The sequence below is a fragment of the Diachasma alloeum genome, unplaced genomic scaffold, assembly GCF_001412515.2.
Source record: "Diachasma alloeum isolate Michigan unplaced genomic scaffold, Dall2.0 Dall_scaffold_00519, whole genome shotgun sequence".
NCBI lineage: Eukaryota > Metazoa > Arthropoda > Insecta > Hymenoptera > Braconidae > Diachasma > Diachasma alloeum.
Genome location: NW_021680651.1, coordinates 114,365 through 129,520, shown reverse-complemented (window position 1 = coordinate 129,520; position 15,156 = coordinate 114,365). Strand labels below are relative to the sequence as shown.

Genomic DNA, 15,156 nt, shown 5'->3' with positions numbered 1-15,156 from the left:
TGAGAGGGTCACAAGGGGACGATCAAATTTACGAGTCAGTACGAAAGTCACAGGGAGATCGCCAATTTTTGAACTTTCCAGGGCCCGAAATATGATTCCGTGAAAAATTCAATAAACTTGAATAATGAACACCATTATCTTTCCTACAAAGAGTTGGAGATTGTTCCATGTGATTCTTAAAGATCGTTAAAGCATCGTATTTCTTTGTGACTCTTGTGATCCTTTACTCCTCGCTCCTTTGACGTTGGACCTTCGTGGAAAATGACTATTGAAACATTCAAACGTCATAACATTTCATTATTCCTTTGTGACTCTCGTGACATTTGACCCTAAGTTGTGGACTTTGCCAAGAAGCAATTTTTAAAAATGAATTATTGAAAATGTTTTGAGTGTTCATTTTAGTCCCGTCCATACAGATTTATCAGGTGTCCATAATGCCCAATGCATCAGTTTTTAAAATTTTGAATTTTGCAAAAAAAAATTTTTTCGCCAATTTTTGAGTGTCCATTTTAATTCAGTTATCCATATTACCCCGCCCCCTCTAATTTTTTCAAAAACCGGAGAATTTTCCTAGAATTTTCTCGGAAACCTAAGAATTATCTACAACTGTCTCGAAAACCCAAGTTTTTTCTGGAATTTTCTAGAAAACTGAAGAATTTCTTCGAACGTGCTCGGACACCCTAGAATTTCTTCGAATTTTGTTTGAAAACTCTAAATATCGTTGTAATTTTTTCGAAAACTGGAGAATTTTTAGGAATTTTCGCAGAAACCGCAGAATTCTCTCGAAAATCGGGAAGATTTCTCGAAAACTTCATAGGAAACATGAGAAGATCTACCGGAAAAAATAAACACGAACAATTAAAATTTCATAAACAGCTTCATTCTGTTGATAACTTCACCATGAATAAACAAATTCAAAGCTCCAAGTGAATGGAATAAATGAGAGGTCGTTTTGTATCTCATTTAATAACTTTTTCAACCCATATGTGATATATGTTGATATAACATTTACAATAACAGTCTGCGAAGAAAAAAGCAATTCTTTTCATATTATTGATGCACGACAAATCTCCATCGATCAAGTCGAAAGCCTACATAATAGTAATTGATGGAGAAATGTAAATTTTAGAGTACAAAAACATGAAAATTCGTTCTTTCCTAAAAAGTCCCATAACTCATTCAAAAATTATCCGATTCTTTTCAACCAATATAAGATTCATACTGATAGTCGATGGAAAATAGAGCAATTTTTCTCAAGTCTGTTGAAAAATCTCAAAATTTCAATTTGTGATATGCGAAATTCTACATATAATCACCCATAACAGTTGATCAAGTAGATAGAATAAAAAATATTATACACCATTTTGAAGATCTCATTGAGATCTTCAAATTGGTGTATGATAAGTACTTACTGGTCAAGTCCAAAGTCACGATAATTGATAAAAAATGCGAATTTCAGGGTGTGACATAGCATTCAGAAGGGAAACAATATTCACTAACTTCATGAAAAGTCAACCCAGTTGCATTTCACACATCTCAATTTGAAGAACGGAAAATGCCCTTTAAAATGATATACAAATATTCTCATTGACTTGAAATGAAAATATCTAAAAATCCAACCAAATTTGAATTTTCAAGTAAAACACGAAAATTCGTTTTATTCCTAATAAGTCTCATAACTCGTTGAAAAATCATCAAAATTAAACAGTTCGCCTGTCAATTTGATGGTTGTTGAATCATCTTTCCAACCGACATAAGATTCATGCTAATAGTCGAAGAAAAAGAGAGCAATTCTCGTCAATTACGTTGAAGAAAACGAAAATTTCAATTTGTGACATGCGAAAATCGACACATAATCACTCATAACTATTGATTAAATGGATGGAACGGAAATTAGCATACGCCATTTTGAAGATCTCATTGAGATCTTCAAGTTGGTGTATGATAAAGCCTCACAGGTCAAGTCCAAAGTCCCGATAATTGATCAAAAATGCGAATTTTAGGGTGTGACATAGCATTCCAAATGGTAACAATAGTCAATAACTTCATGAAAATTCAACCAACTCGGCTTTAACATATCTCAATTTGAAGGACGGAAAATGCTCTTTAAAATCCATACAAAGATATTCCCATTAACTCGACTCGAAAATATAAAAAATCCAACCAAAATTGAAACATGAAAATTCAATTTTCGCCTAAAAATCCCATAACTTAATGAAAAATGGCTGAAACCGAATCATTTACGTATCAATTTGAAGCTCATTTAATAAGCTTTCGAATGAGTATAAGATATATATGGTTCGTCTAAGAGAAAGAATGAATTTTAGGGTCAAAACCGAAGAAAGGACCACCGTTACGGTCACGGATCGTTTTCTTTTGGAACGTAATCCAATCGTTTGGCTCTTTCATTCAAGGCCAAACATTTTATGGTCCTTCGAGCCGGATATTGAATCGCGAGTGAATAAGAACTTTTTTAACAAACTTTAAACTCATCGTGAGTAAAACCAGTATATTGTAGTGAAGTGAACGACGCATTTTCTTATACATACCTGTGAACTCCGATATCACCAAACATGCCTGACGAAAATACTACTCTCAGACGCAAACGTGGTTACCTTTTGGGGGCTATCACAAACCTCAAAAATGCTATGAATGCCTACAGGCAACTTCCAGCTGAAATCCAGGTTCCAGAGAAGCTCCTGATTGCAGCAGACGCTCTGAAAACAAAATTTCTAGCCTTCGATGATCTCCAAGAACAAATAGAGTTACTGGATGAAACAGAACAGGCAAAACGCTACCAAATCGAGGGCGACTACTACGATGTCCTCGGGGAGGTTGCCGCCATTGTCTCCTCTACCACGATTTCGAGATGATGTCAGTAAAAATCATGTTAACACCTCATCTGGACCCACAGCAGCTTCACTCTTTGCTCTCATGCGTCTACCAGAATTGGACACCGTAAAGTTCGACGGTTCATACGAGAATTGGCCTGCATTCATTGATTCCTACAATTGCAACATCGAACAGCATCCGGACCTATCAAAGGTCCAGAAATTGCAACACCTCCGCAGCCGTCTCACAGGCAAGGCTGCCAAGGTGATCGATGCTCTCAAAAACACTACAGAGAATTACGACACTGCAATGGAAATGTTGAAGAAAAAGTACGATTGCGAGAGAAAAATCGTTTCCAGACATTGGTGGATACTCCATGATATTCCTACCACAACAAAGAAAACTCTTGAAGCTCTCGGGAATCTTGTCGACACCTTCAATCAGCACATTCGATCCTTGCAGAATCTAAAACAACCAGTGGACCAATCGGACCTGGCGTTAATCTGTATGATTCAATCAAAAATCAGCCCAGAAATACTCACCCATTGGGAACTCAAGATCAAGGATTCCAAGCTCCCTAAATACACCAGTCTGCTTGAATTTCTTGAAAATCGATCGCAATGTTCAGCGCCAATTGATTCATCAACGAGCAACGAACGCTCAAATCACTACAAACGCGGGAAGCAGGCATTCCTCTCTTCAGAAATCACTTGTACCATCTGTAATGAAGGCCACAAGATCGGTAAATGCCCAACTTTCAAGGCGCTCTCACCAGCAGAGCGCTACAAGGCCGCCAAGCAAGCATCATTATGTATCAACTGCCTGGGCGCCAACCATGACAAACAGCAGTGCATCTCACGTTTTGACTGTAACCATTGCCACGAACGTCATCACACACTTCTCCACTTCAAGGAGAAATCTGCAGTTGGGAATCCTGTCAGTAAGCCTCCAGTGAAGCCAGCTGCCAAGGCTCCGATTCAACCACCGACGGAGAACTCAGCATGACTAGGGGAACTCCAGAGCCCAAGCACACCAACAGGACAGTCGTTCACCATCAACACCTCAACCTGTGACTTGATGGTCACTGCTCAACTGAAAGTGATCAATCGCTTGGAACAACAAATAAATTGTCGTGCTCTCTTGGATACCTGCTCTACTACGAATTTCATGACTGAACGTCTCGCCATGTCATTGAAACTACCTAAAAGTAATTTTGTTATTCCAATTGGTGCTATGAACTCGATGAACACTTCCACGAAGTACCTCGTCACTGCAACAATATGTTCTCGAATCAACAACTTCGAGAAAACACTAGACTTCCTGTCCCCAACATCTCATCTCTGGTCCCGGATCGACATCTTGATTATCAAAGCATCAAGGTACCAGCTAATTTACAACTGGCAGATCCTGAATTCTATCGCCCTGGAAGCATCGACATGCTCCTGGGCTGTGGGACAACACTTTCAATGCTTGGCACATCGAAGAAACGACTATTAACCAACGATCAGCCAGATTTATATTTGATGCAGTCGGTACTCGGTTGGATTATCGGTGGAGGGGTTCCTGCTACACAATCTCCATCTCCACTCTCATGTCATCTCACGAACGCTGAACACGTGGAATTCGATCTAGCTAAATTCTGCGAAGTCGAAGAGGCCGTATCAGAACCCAGGAACATCGAGAATGAATGTGAGCAACATTTTTCCTCTAATTTCTCACGAGACCCCACTGGAAGATACATCGTGGCGCTTCCGTTCAACGAGAAAATTAGCAAGCTTGGAGAATCTCGCTCCCGAGCTTATCATCGATTCAAGCCCTGTGAACAAAAATTACTCCAGAATCCAGAGCTTAAAAATCAATACGACTCTGTGCTCCAAGAATACCTTAACCTTGGACATATGACTGAAATAAATACCCATGACATCTCTCATCCGGGTTATTATCTTCCTCATCACGCAGTCTTCAAGAAAGGAAGTTTGACAACAAAGCTCATAGTAGTTTTCGATGAATCAGCCAAAACCAGCACTGGCCTCTCACTCAACGAGACTCTACATGTTGGTCCCACCATCCAAGACGACATCCTATCCCTCCTCTTGAGATTCCGGTTGCATCAATACGTGCCAACAGCGGATATACAGAAAATGTATCGTCAAGTACGTGTGAAACCAGAGGATCGTAAATATTAACGAATTTTATGGCGCAATGATGATGGTCCAGTACGAACGTATGAATTGAACACTGTTACCTTTGGGCTATGTGCTGCGCCATACCTCGCAATACAATGTCTCCACCAACTAGCTACTGATGAGAGGAACCAATTTCCAATGGCTGCAGAGATTCTCAAACGTGACATGTACGTCGATGATCTCTTGACAAGAGCTCAGACTCGAGAAGAAGCTCTTGCCATCCGTGATCAAGTGACACAGCTGGTACAACGGGGAGGTTTCAATCTACGTCAATGGGCTTCCAACGATCCCACGTTGCTACAGGACCTAGCACCAGATGACATCAACCGTCATCTGCTCATCACAGATTCTCCGGCATTGAAAACCTTGGGATTATCGTGGAATTCTTCAAACGATCACATTGAATACAAGGTGAAATCAGTCGAGGCAAATGCTCCATTAACAAAACGCATCGTTATGTCTGAAACTGCCAAGATATTCGATCCCTTGGGGTTATTGGCTCCAGTCATCATCATCGCCAAGACATTCATCCAACGACTATGGAAATTGCAGTTGCATTGGGACTCTCCACTGTCAAATGACATCCAGAAGGAGTGGACGGAACTCTACCAGCAATTACCACTGCTCCAATCTCTCCAGTTTCCACATAAGGCTCTCTCTCAACACGCCGAAAGAGTCGAACTTCATGGGTTCTGCGATGCCAGCAACCTAGCATATGGTGCTTGTATATACCTCAGATCCATCAGCAACAGTAGAGACACACAAGTTTCCCTACTGTGCGCAAAATCACGCGTTGCTCCAGTGACAACCAAGCCTTTTTCACCTCGGCTAGAGATATGTGGAGCATTATTACTTGCAAAACTGATGACAAATGTTCGCTCCATCATCCACATTCAAGCTCATCGAGTGGTATATTGAACTGACTCTACAGTAGTTTGACATTGGCTACACACCTCAGCAAGATTACTCCCATATGTGGCTAATCGAGTCTCTGAAATCCAGCAGAAAACAAACATCGATGACTGGAAACACGTCAGAACTCACGAGAATCCTGCTGATCTAGTCTCTCGAGGGCAAACCCCTGAGGAATTCATCAAACCTTCATTGTGGAAGGAAGGTCCAGCATGGCTACATCAAGATGAGGATCATTGGCCAGCTCTGGAGCACCACTTTCCATCCACTCCTCCAGAGCTAAGGAAACAACAGCCCACTCCTCCAGCTGAAACATGTTTTGTGACGATCATGGATCAACGCAGGAGCAATGTGCTCACTTGGTATTCATCATTGACCAAGCTGCAGCGCGTAATTGCCTACTGCCGCCGTTTCCTGTCTCGCAACAAGGGTCCAATCTCAGTGGATGAAATGGACGCTGCCCTTCAAGGAATCGTGTACTGGATGCAACGTGAAGCCTTTGCCCCAGCTATCACACTGCTTCTGAAGAAAGTTCCTGATCAAAAGGCATCAGCTTTAGTACCATTAGCTAAACTCAATCCTTTTTTGGACCAACGGGGAGTCATTCGTGTTGGTGGTCGCTTGAGAAATTCCAAAATACCATATTCTTAACGCCACCCCATGATACTACCCAAAAGACATCATGTGACAAATCTCGTCATTCATCAAGAGCATCAGAGACAACTCCACGCTGGTGCCCAAGCTACGTTGAATGCCATTCGCCTTCGATTTTGGATTCCAGATGGCCGAAATACAGTGCAGCACCTCATCGGTTCCTGCGTGCGATGCATTCGCCACAGGCCACCACCGGTCAATTATATCATGGGGAATCTGCCTGAAGCACGTGTCACCGAGTCACGCCCTTTCACCAACGTCGGTATTGACTATTGTGGACCCTTCTTCATCAAGGAAAAGAAGATCCGCAATAGGGCCCGTGTAAAAGTCTGGGTAGCAGTTTTTGTATGTCTTGCTGTGAAGGCAGTACATCTTGAGATCGTCAGTGACCTGACTACAGAAGCCTTTCTTGCTGCTTTCCGACGATTCATTTCACGGAGAGGACTCTGTGACAACGTGTACTTGGACAACGGAACTTGCTTTGTTGGTGCCAACAATGAACTCCGAGAACTCCATGAGTTCCTCCAGAACAAAGATCACCGACAGAAAATCGAATCATTTGCCACCTTGAAGTCAATCAAGTGGCACTTCATCCCACCACAATCTCTATACTTCGGAGGCCTGTGGGAAGCAGCTGTCAAATCCTTCAAGGTAAATTTGAAAAGAATTGTTACAGATGAACTCCTGACATTTGAGCAGTTCGACACCCTGGTGATCGAAATTGAAGCAGTGTTGAACTCCAGGCCTTTGACACCTTTCTCATCAGACCCAAATGACCTCCAAGCACTCACTCCGGGTCATTTCCTAATTGGTGAGGCATTGACAACATTGAGGGGTCCTGACTTCAGGGAGTCCCCTTCCAATCGACTATCTACATGGGAACATCTCCAGAAACTCAAACAAGATTTCTGGACTCGAGCTCAACCTCAGGAACAAATGGGCGAATGGGGAGCACCACATAACCGTGGGCACCGTTGTCCTACTGAAGGAAGACAATCTCGCACCACTACAGTGGGCCATGGGTCGGGTTATCCAGACTCACCCTGGAGCTGACGGTGTCACTAGGACTGTGACACTCAAGACACCCAAAGGAGTCCTCAACAGAAACGTGAAGAAGCTGGCACCTTTGGTATTTAATAATCACGAAAATTCATAATTATATTGATCACTTCATTCTCAATAGGGGAGTATGTTCGGTCGACGACGATTTTCGTGATGTTCGTATTATTCATTTAATTCTTTCCGAGAATCGTACCTCAACAAATTCCTTTCACAAATTTCTAGCCGAAAAAAAAAATGTAGCAGATGTTCATATTTATTGTCTTGAATTCTCAAAACTCGCTAGTTTTCATTTTCGTTCTGAAACCATTCATTCATTTTTCTTTTCTTCATCGTGAAATCCCGAAGACTGTTTTAATATCAATGTCGCCGAAAACGTGAAATCCCGAGGATTAAGCGAAAATCTCTATTATTTTACTTTTCGAATACCCAACTTTTCAATAGTTTTATTCTACTCAGCTCGATCTACATCGTTTATGACGGTCATTTATGACTTTATTACGGTCACGTATTGTTCCTCGAGCGTCGCAGGACCCAAATATCCACCCTCCTTCCGTCTCCATTATTCATTCCTTCCACTTCACTCATCAATATCGTCCACGATGCCGAACCAATCAAATTCTTAATTTTACTTCTATTCATTTTGTCCTCCAATCCGAGTTCACCCCAATTCGTTCGGCAGTATGTACACCAAATAGTATATAAGACGATACTTGTGTAAATAAAATTAGTCTCTAAGTTACCTTCAACGCGGAAACACTCAAATATTTCGAATCGCATACTCACTTCAATTAAATCGAAGTGGTATAGCCGGTTTTTCACATTTGTTTTATAATCATGAACATTTAATTAAAATAAAAATAACTTCCTCCAATTTAATTATCCAAATTTAATAACGCAGTGTAAAATTGTTCAAAGTGTTTATCTGTTTTATTAAATGAATATATTACGTTGTTTTAAAATATACCATTCAGCGTTTTTTTTTATTAATAACGTAATCCAATCGTTTGGCTCCTTCATTCAAGGCCAAACAGCATTTGCAATGCCATTAACTAGCTCGGCAGACGACTGGTCAGACCAGCCTGGTCTACGACTACTGTCGACTTTAACGATTCGAGCGGAAAATAGACGCCACCGCCATCTCGCAGCATTCCCCCTACAAGCTTCTATCATCATTCTTAAGGCCCGCATGGAGGTTCGAAACCCCTCTCCCCTCCACCCACCCCCCCTCGTCTATGTTCTCTGCCATCTAAGATGGCGTATTTCCCCCACTGTTCTCCGGTACTTTTTGGGGGCAATTTTATAGCCTAAAGGGAATAAAAAAAGAAAAAAGGGCGATGTAGCGCGAATTCTATTTTATTGATTAATTTTTTGAGCCTAATTTTATAAAGAATAAAAAAAAACTTGCGCCGTAAGAAGTAGACAAAGTTTTGGGGGAAGACTATGCACTGAGGGTAGATAATCTTGTTAGTGTAGATAACCCCGGTCACATTTCACTTCTGACAAAAATTTCACTGAACACAAACTAAATCTAAAAATTTCGCGTATGTAGCGCGATTACAAATTTTTCCCCCGAATTATTAAAACTACACTTATTATAAATAAATAAACACTCGCGAAATAAGAAGTGTACAACGAGCTGGCGATCAGCTGTCATAGCCGAACACTGAGGGAAGATAATCCACGGCGACTCAATGCTCCAGTGAAAATGCGGCAAGTCCCATGCCTACCTAGCGCTCCTTTTTACCGACCGCGACTAAGGCGATGTTTTCACGCCGGCACTGTCATACGGTTCCGTACGATGTAAACACTATTAGAGAAGGGGGTGGGGTGGAGAGGCCGGCGTTTTGCAAATCTCTCCGCACCTCTTTTCACCCACAAATATCTCAAAATTGGCCAATAATGGCCAATTTTTATTTAAAAAAAACAAGTTTTCAGGGAAAGAAGTTTTTTGAGGATCGAAAAGATTCTTTTTTTATTTTATTTTCAATTAGGGGTGTTTTTAACAAAAGTTGCGGAATTTTTTCACGGGGGGCGACTCCGTATGGGGGAAAGTGAATGATATGGGCCGATAATAATCATCATTATTTTGTCATCACGTGTTGTGTTGTGTTGTGTTGTGTGTGCTTTGGAATCAAACAGGTATGTAAATTTCATTCTTTTTTCACGTTTCTTTTGGTGAATTAATCATTTTGCAATCAATAAATGATTGGCTTTGATTATTGATTAATAATCAAAGCCTTACTCATTTTGTTGATGATTCTTTCACCCATAATATCTCAAAACCAGCAAGAATGATTATATGGTTATGAAACGCGAAAAATGTTTTCCGTTGAGCATCTGTGTGCCAGATGAGAAAAATTTTCAGTAGTAATATCACATGACCTTCAAAATTATCGCATATTTTCTGATTGTTTTGTTGTGTAGCAACGAGAGAGAGAAGTTTCAGAGGTTTGTGTGAAACTCCACCCGTTGATTGTTACTCAGGAAAACAAAAGGAAAATATTTGATGAATTTTGAAGGTCGAGTGATATTCGGCGGATTATTTTTTTCATTCGGACCTGGCCAAACAAAGTGCAGAGTTTCAACTCACATGATAAATTCAATATCGTCTCCATACTGATATGATGATCGTTTTCTATTTCTTTTCATTTTTTCCAAAGAGTTCTTCCCGAATCGACTCATTTTTCATTTTTTTTCTTTCACAGTCCTCTCACTATTTCTTATAATCTCTGACAGTTATTTGATTATAAAAACAATTGAAAAGCTAGAGCGGAATTATCAAAAATGATCAAAAATTGCCAAAAATTGTTAGTAGCATTCTCTTATTCACGTCGAAATACTGCGCTCTGATTAACCAGAATCCGAAAGAAAAAAATAATCATTGAAAGTTTTTTGTGAGTCTCGTTTTGCTCTCAAAAATAAGATAATGATAAGAAATTTGCTCCTGGGCTCCGATTAGCTTCAACATGTCCAAATAGCGTGTCAAAAATTTTTGTAACCCTAATTCCCGTATAAATATGATGTCTCAAAAAATCAATGGAACTAGGTAGGAATATAGGTCTTCATGATACTATAAGACCGATGACGCGCTACGCGCGCTGTATTGTTTGCAGCTATCTCTTATAATTTTCGAGAAAAACAAAAAAAAAAAGAAAAAATCACTTTTATATCGCATTACTTTTGACAGTAGTTTGGGGTTTCAAAGAACTCAAATGTTCCGTAGAACCGATTGCAATTGAAATAAAGCAGCTATCTCTTATAGTTTTCGAGAAAAACAAATAAAAATGAAAAAATCACCTTAAGTCACCTGATACCACATTCTACGTGAGGGGGGCGCTTGAATTTTCCGCCCCGAGTGCGATGACAACCTATTGGCCAATGAGGAATTAGTCTTACGCGTTTCCAGATATTTTAACTCGGACGAACGTTACTGTTGTGTTTGTGTTTTCTTATTGGCAATCCACCCCAAAATTTTCACTTTTTTTTCTTTTTTTTCACATTTGAGGAAAATTAGATTTTTGAAGAATTTGCATTTTTTTTACGATTTCGCTGCCAAAAATAAATCAAATTTTTTTGCGCTCAGTCTCAAGATTTTCCATAGTACTATAAACTCTCAGCAACGAAATTTGGATACCTTCATATCTCAAACTCAATTTGATGAAAAAAAAATAAAATGTTACAACGTGGAATCAGCCATTTATAATTTTTTCATGTTATAGTTAACGATGTCCGACACCCAGGAGAGCGGAAAGGAGTTTGAGAGACGAGGAGAGATAGAGAGGGAGCAGGAGAGAGAAAGGCAGAGGAGGGAAGGACAGAGGAGAGGAAGGCTGGAGAGGAGAAGTGAGGAGAGGAGGAGTGGGGAGAGAGGAAGGGCGGGGAGAAGCCGGGAGAGTAGAAGTGAGGAGAGAGGAAGGGCGGCGAGGAGAAGTGAGGAGAGAGGAAGGGCGGCAAGGAGAAGTCAGGAGAGAGGAAGGGCGGAGAGAAGACAGGAGCGAGGAAGAGCGGAGAGGGGCAATGTCGTTCCGAACCCGGTTTTCCGGGTTCCGGAAAAAAATTCAAGGACGGTGGCGGGAAGGAGTCAGGGGAAAGAGGAGCAGAGGGATCAGACGAGGAGAGGAAATGGGAAAGCAGGTGGAGGTAGATCGGGGAATCGGAAAGGAGGGAGCCAGAGGAAGCAGAACTGGAGGAGAAATAAGTGAGAATAACTAACAAATTCATTACAGTTTTTCCATTAATAATTTATTCTACTAACAAACATTGATCATTTTCTCTTACAGAAAAGAACAGAACCAGAAGATCGGAGCGGCAACAACTGCGGCGGGGCCAAGTCCTGCGCCGCCAGTTGACAGGACGTTGGCTCGCCTGCAATCCCTCATCCCTCCTGGAAGTTCCCCGATCTTCCACATCACCAACCTCCACCTGCATTGAGGGAGAGTTTTTTTTTTATTAAAAATTGAAAAAAAAATAAAAATAAATAAATAAATTAAAAATAAAATGACTTTGTCGAGTTTATTTTACTTGAGGCTCACCTGCGTCATGTAACGAATCGCCCAGGTCAACTTCCAGTACTCTCCTTGTCAATTTTCTGTAGAATAATTTGGGGGGGGGGGAGGAAAGGGAAAATACTAAAATAAGTGGAGACATAAATCGTGATAAGGCTCATGAAAACCGGGAAAATTATCCATAATCGTTGAGAAAAAGTTCCTATGGAATTTGAGGATGTTATATCGGTCGAAAAAAGAGGTAATGTCGAATAATCTTCTAAAAATTCGCAGGACAAATACAGTGGAAACGTAGATGAATCCTCTGGAGAACTTTCTATACAATATTCTCCAACAGAGTCTTAAAAAAGTTGTAGGAAATTATGTAAGAATCTTAACGGAACAGTCTTCTATGTTTTCCAGTATAAAATTTGCGAGAAAATAGTTCACTAGAACACAGGGGAAAATTGGAAAGTATTGACAACGCCTTGATGGATGTCCGTGGAAACTCCCTGCAAAATATCGGAAAAACATGAAAAAAGGTCTCAAAAAATCTGGATCAATTACTAGAAACGTTGAGCATGAACATTCTGGAATATTATCACTTATCTTTTCTATTGAAAATCCCACTGAATATCCAATGTTTCAGAGGATTCTTTCAGATACATCCAGTCTTTCAGAGGAATCGTAAAAAGCGTGGAAACCCGAAATGGAGTAAAATTATTAGATTGTAGGAAGATTCGAACATTTTATGAGCATCAAACGAGGGAATCTTATCGGGAAGTTATCTGAAAGTGAAAAATTCCTGTCAATTGTTAGCTACTGAGATTATTAGTATTTCCAGGAGATGCCACGTGGAGGCCATTGACTTGGTAGCGTAGGATATTCAATTGATAGAGAAACTGCTTTTCATGACAAATTTCATGTAAACGATAGACTTGTAATCATTCCAGTACAATTGTTCTCCACTTTAGAAAAGAAATCGAATATGCTACGCTACGATCTCCCACAATAATTGATCTTGTGTTGAAAGACCAAGGCACACACTCCCATAAATTTTGCTTCAACTCTGCAAAGTGGAGTAGTTCAAACCAGAAGAGGCCAGAAGATATTACAACATGGCGTACCCTTCTGGAAATTGTGCCGGAACAAGAACATGTCCAGATGTTATGAGGCTTGACACTTCTACTAGCAATACTTCATGCCAGAAAAATGACAAGATCTGTGATCTGTACATCTAAACTAGCTTTTCATCGTAAACCAGGAAATGTCAATGTATTTCTGGACAAGTTCTGTTGTACAATAATGACAGAGGAGGTCTATAACTCGACTGTCAAGACGGCCTACACTAGAAGTAAAAACAATATCCAATGGATATTGCCTACGACTGGAAAGGCATAACTTTTATTTCAAAGAATTCTACACCAGAAGTAAAAAGGATATCTAACAGGTATCCTTCACGACTGGAGGAAAGATTTCTTGTACACGGAGAGAGAAATTTCATAAAAATTACCCATTTTTTTATTCCTCAGAGGCAATTTTGAGAAGCTGTTGACTAATTTTTATCCAAAGTCACATAACTTTTTATGGATTTCCCGTAATGTTTATATGCATTGCTTGAAAAATTCTGAAATGGTTACGTAAATTTTCCGAATTGGCTCGCGCACTACGAGTCTCGTAATTTTTACTTAGAAATTTCTCTCCGTGAAACTATCAAATTCACTTCATGCAACTGGGAACTGCCTGTGACTCTTGCAAAACGGTTCTGGCGGCTGTGATTCCTTGCAAAGCGATGTTTTGTTGGCAGCAGCGATCACAGACCCTAGTCAGGCGGCTTGGTCTGGCTAGAACAACATGGCTGAGAGCGTCCAGCGCAAATTGGTAATCTGAAACATTGGTAGGCGTTTAGACACTATTGTATTTTTCAGACAGACCCTGAAGTGACCATGCGTAACACAATCATTCTCAAACCCTCATGCTAGTTGCCAAACACCAACTTTGATATCAATCATCACGTTGAGAATGGATTGAGTAAGTCAAGGCTCAGCGAAAGCAGTTCTGTACGTTCCAAAGCTAAAGCGTCCGACAGAGAAGGAATTTCAACGATACAATCCGATCTGAGTGGAAAATGTTTGATAATCCTAGTCCTGAGCAAATGTTCCAAATGCGGGCGCATTTTTTCTTGATCATAACTAACTATTAGAGGATCTATACCATGCATAAGACTGACAGCAAATGCGATTGCGTACACTCCGCAATCCTGACCATTTTCTTGGAGCTCCACTTCTGGAAACATGACTGGATCACTTTCAAAGGAAAAGTGTGGGAACAAACGTTCAAGGAAATCCTGATATGCAGGAATGAAATTCCTTGTATACAGAGAAGAGTCATAGATACGAATGCAATCAGTGTCGTAGTATGCACATACCCAATGGTTCTCGTTACGATTCAAGATTTGAATATGCTTTCGAATCTGATCTAAAGGTTTAATGGCATCAACGTTTTCACGTAAACTCGGACTAATATATTCAAATAATCCTCGTGAGTGACCCATCATGAGTCTCCCAAAGAGATCAACATGGAATACCTCCAACCATTGATTATCTCTGATCAAAGAGAATTCTCTCTCTGTAATGAATTCGGGGACAAACTCCAACAAAGCCTCATTCCTATTCGTAATGAATTTATCAATACTGGAACTTGCATGTAGTGCAGCCGAGGTTGTCGACGTCCTAGTAAGTTTTACTCCATCAGGAATTTGTAACTCGTGTGGGTTGGATACTTGATGGCCATCGGAGTTATTCGTAACAATATTATCGTCACTAGGCAGTGTTTTGCGGGAGCTCCTTCGAGGCTTGGGCGAGAATTAGGATGAGATTGACAGAGATCAGTTTCTGAAGGATGGTTCGGATTGAGAGAGTTTTTCTGACGTGATTCTTTACTATCTCGAAGCGGTAAACCTCGCTCGAATCGACTGTCGAGAATTTCATCCAGCATTACTTCCTCATAGAATTTTTTTAAATTCG

The 15,156-nt window shown here is 40.4% G+C and overlaps 3 protein-coding genes across 3 annotated transcripts; all 3 read left to right on the top strand.

The window, feature by feature from the left end:
- Positions 1-2,934: 2,934 nt before the first annotated feature.
- Positions 2,935-3,837, top strand: LOC107042778. The gene has a single exon (XM_015263962.1). It carries the CDS (start codon positions 2,935-2,937, stop codon positions 3,835-3,837), a length of 903 nt encoding a protein of 300 aa, XP_015119448.1.
- A 275-nt stretch (positions 3,838-4,112) lies between these two features.
- On the top strand, positions 4,113-6,581 carry LOC107042777. Its single transcript, XM_015263961.1, has 3 exons — positions 4,113-5,007; positions 5,050-5,927; positions 6,021-6,581. Exons 1-3 carry the CDS (start codon positions 4,113-4,115, stop codon positions 6,579-6,581), a joined length of 2,334 nt encoding a protein of 777 aa, XP_015119447.1.
- A 9-nt stretch (positions 6,582-6,590) lies between these two features.
- On the top strand, positions 6,591-7,800 carry LOC107042776. Its single transcript, XM_015263960.1, has 3 exons — positions 6,591-7,380; positions 7,433-7,713; positions 7,768-7,800. The coding sequence occupies exons 1-3, from the start codon at positions 6,591-6,593 to the stop codon at positions 7,798-7,800; spliced, it is 1,104 nt and encodes a 367-aa protein (XP_015119446.1).
- The last annotated feature ends 7,356 nt before the right edge of the window (positions 7,801-15,156 follow it).

Excerpts from the sequence above, each read along its gene's own strand:
- LOC107042778 (XM_015263962.1), top strand. The coding sequence starts at position 2,935 with ATGCGTCTACCAGAATTGGACACCGTAAAGTTCGACGGTTCATACGAG.
- LOC107042777 (XM_015263961.1), top strand. The coding sequence starts at position 4,113 with ATGTTCTCGAATCAACAACTTCGAGAAAACACTAGACTTCCTGTCCCC. Across the intron at positions 5,008-5,049 it reads ACGTGTGAAACCAGAGGATC|TACGAACGTATGAATTGAAC; the intron begins GTAAATATTAAC and ends ATGATGGTCCAG. Across the intron at positions 5,928-6,020 it reads ACATTCAAGCTCATCGAGTG|CAGAAAACAAACATCGATGA; the intron begins GTATATTGAACT and ends TCTGAAATCCAG.
- LOC107042776 (XM_015263960.1), top strand. The coding sequence starts at position 6,591 with ATGATACTACCCAAAAGACATCATGTGACAAATCTCGTCATTCATCAA. Across the intron at positions 7,381-7,432 it reads CCTCCAAGCACTCACTCCGG|GGAGTCCCCTTCCAATCGAC; the intron begins GTCATTTCCTAA and ends TCCTGACTTCAG. Across the intron at positions 7,714-7,767 it reads TGAAGAAGCTGGCACCTTTG|GGGAGTATGTTCGGTCGACG; the intron begins GTATTTAATAAT and ends CATTCTCAATAG.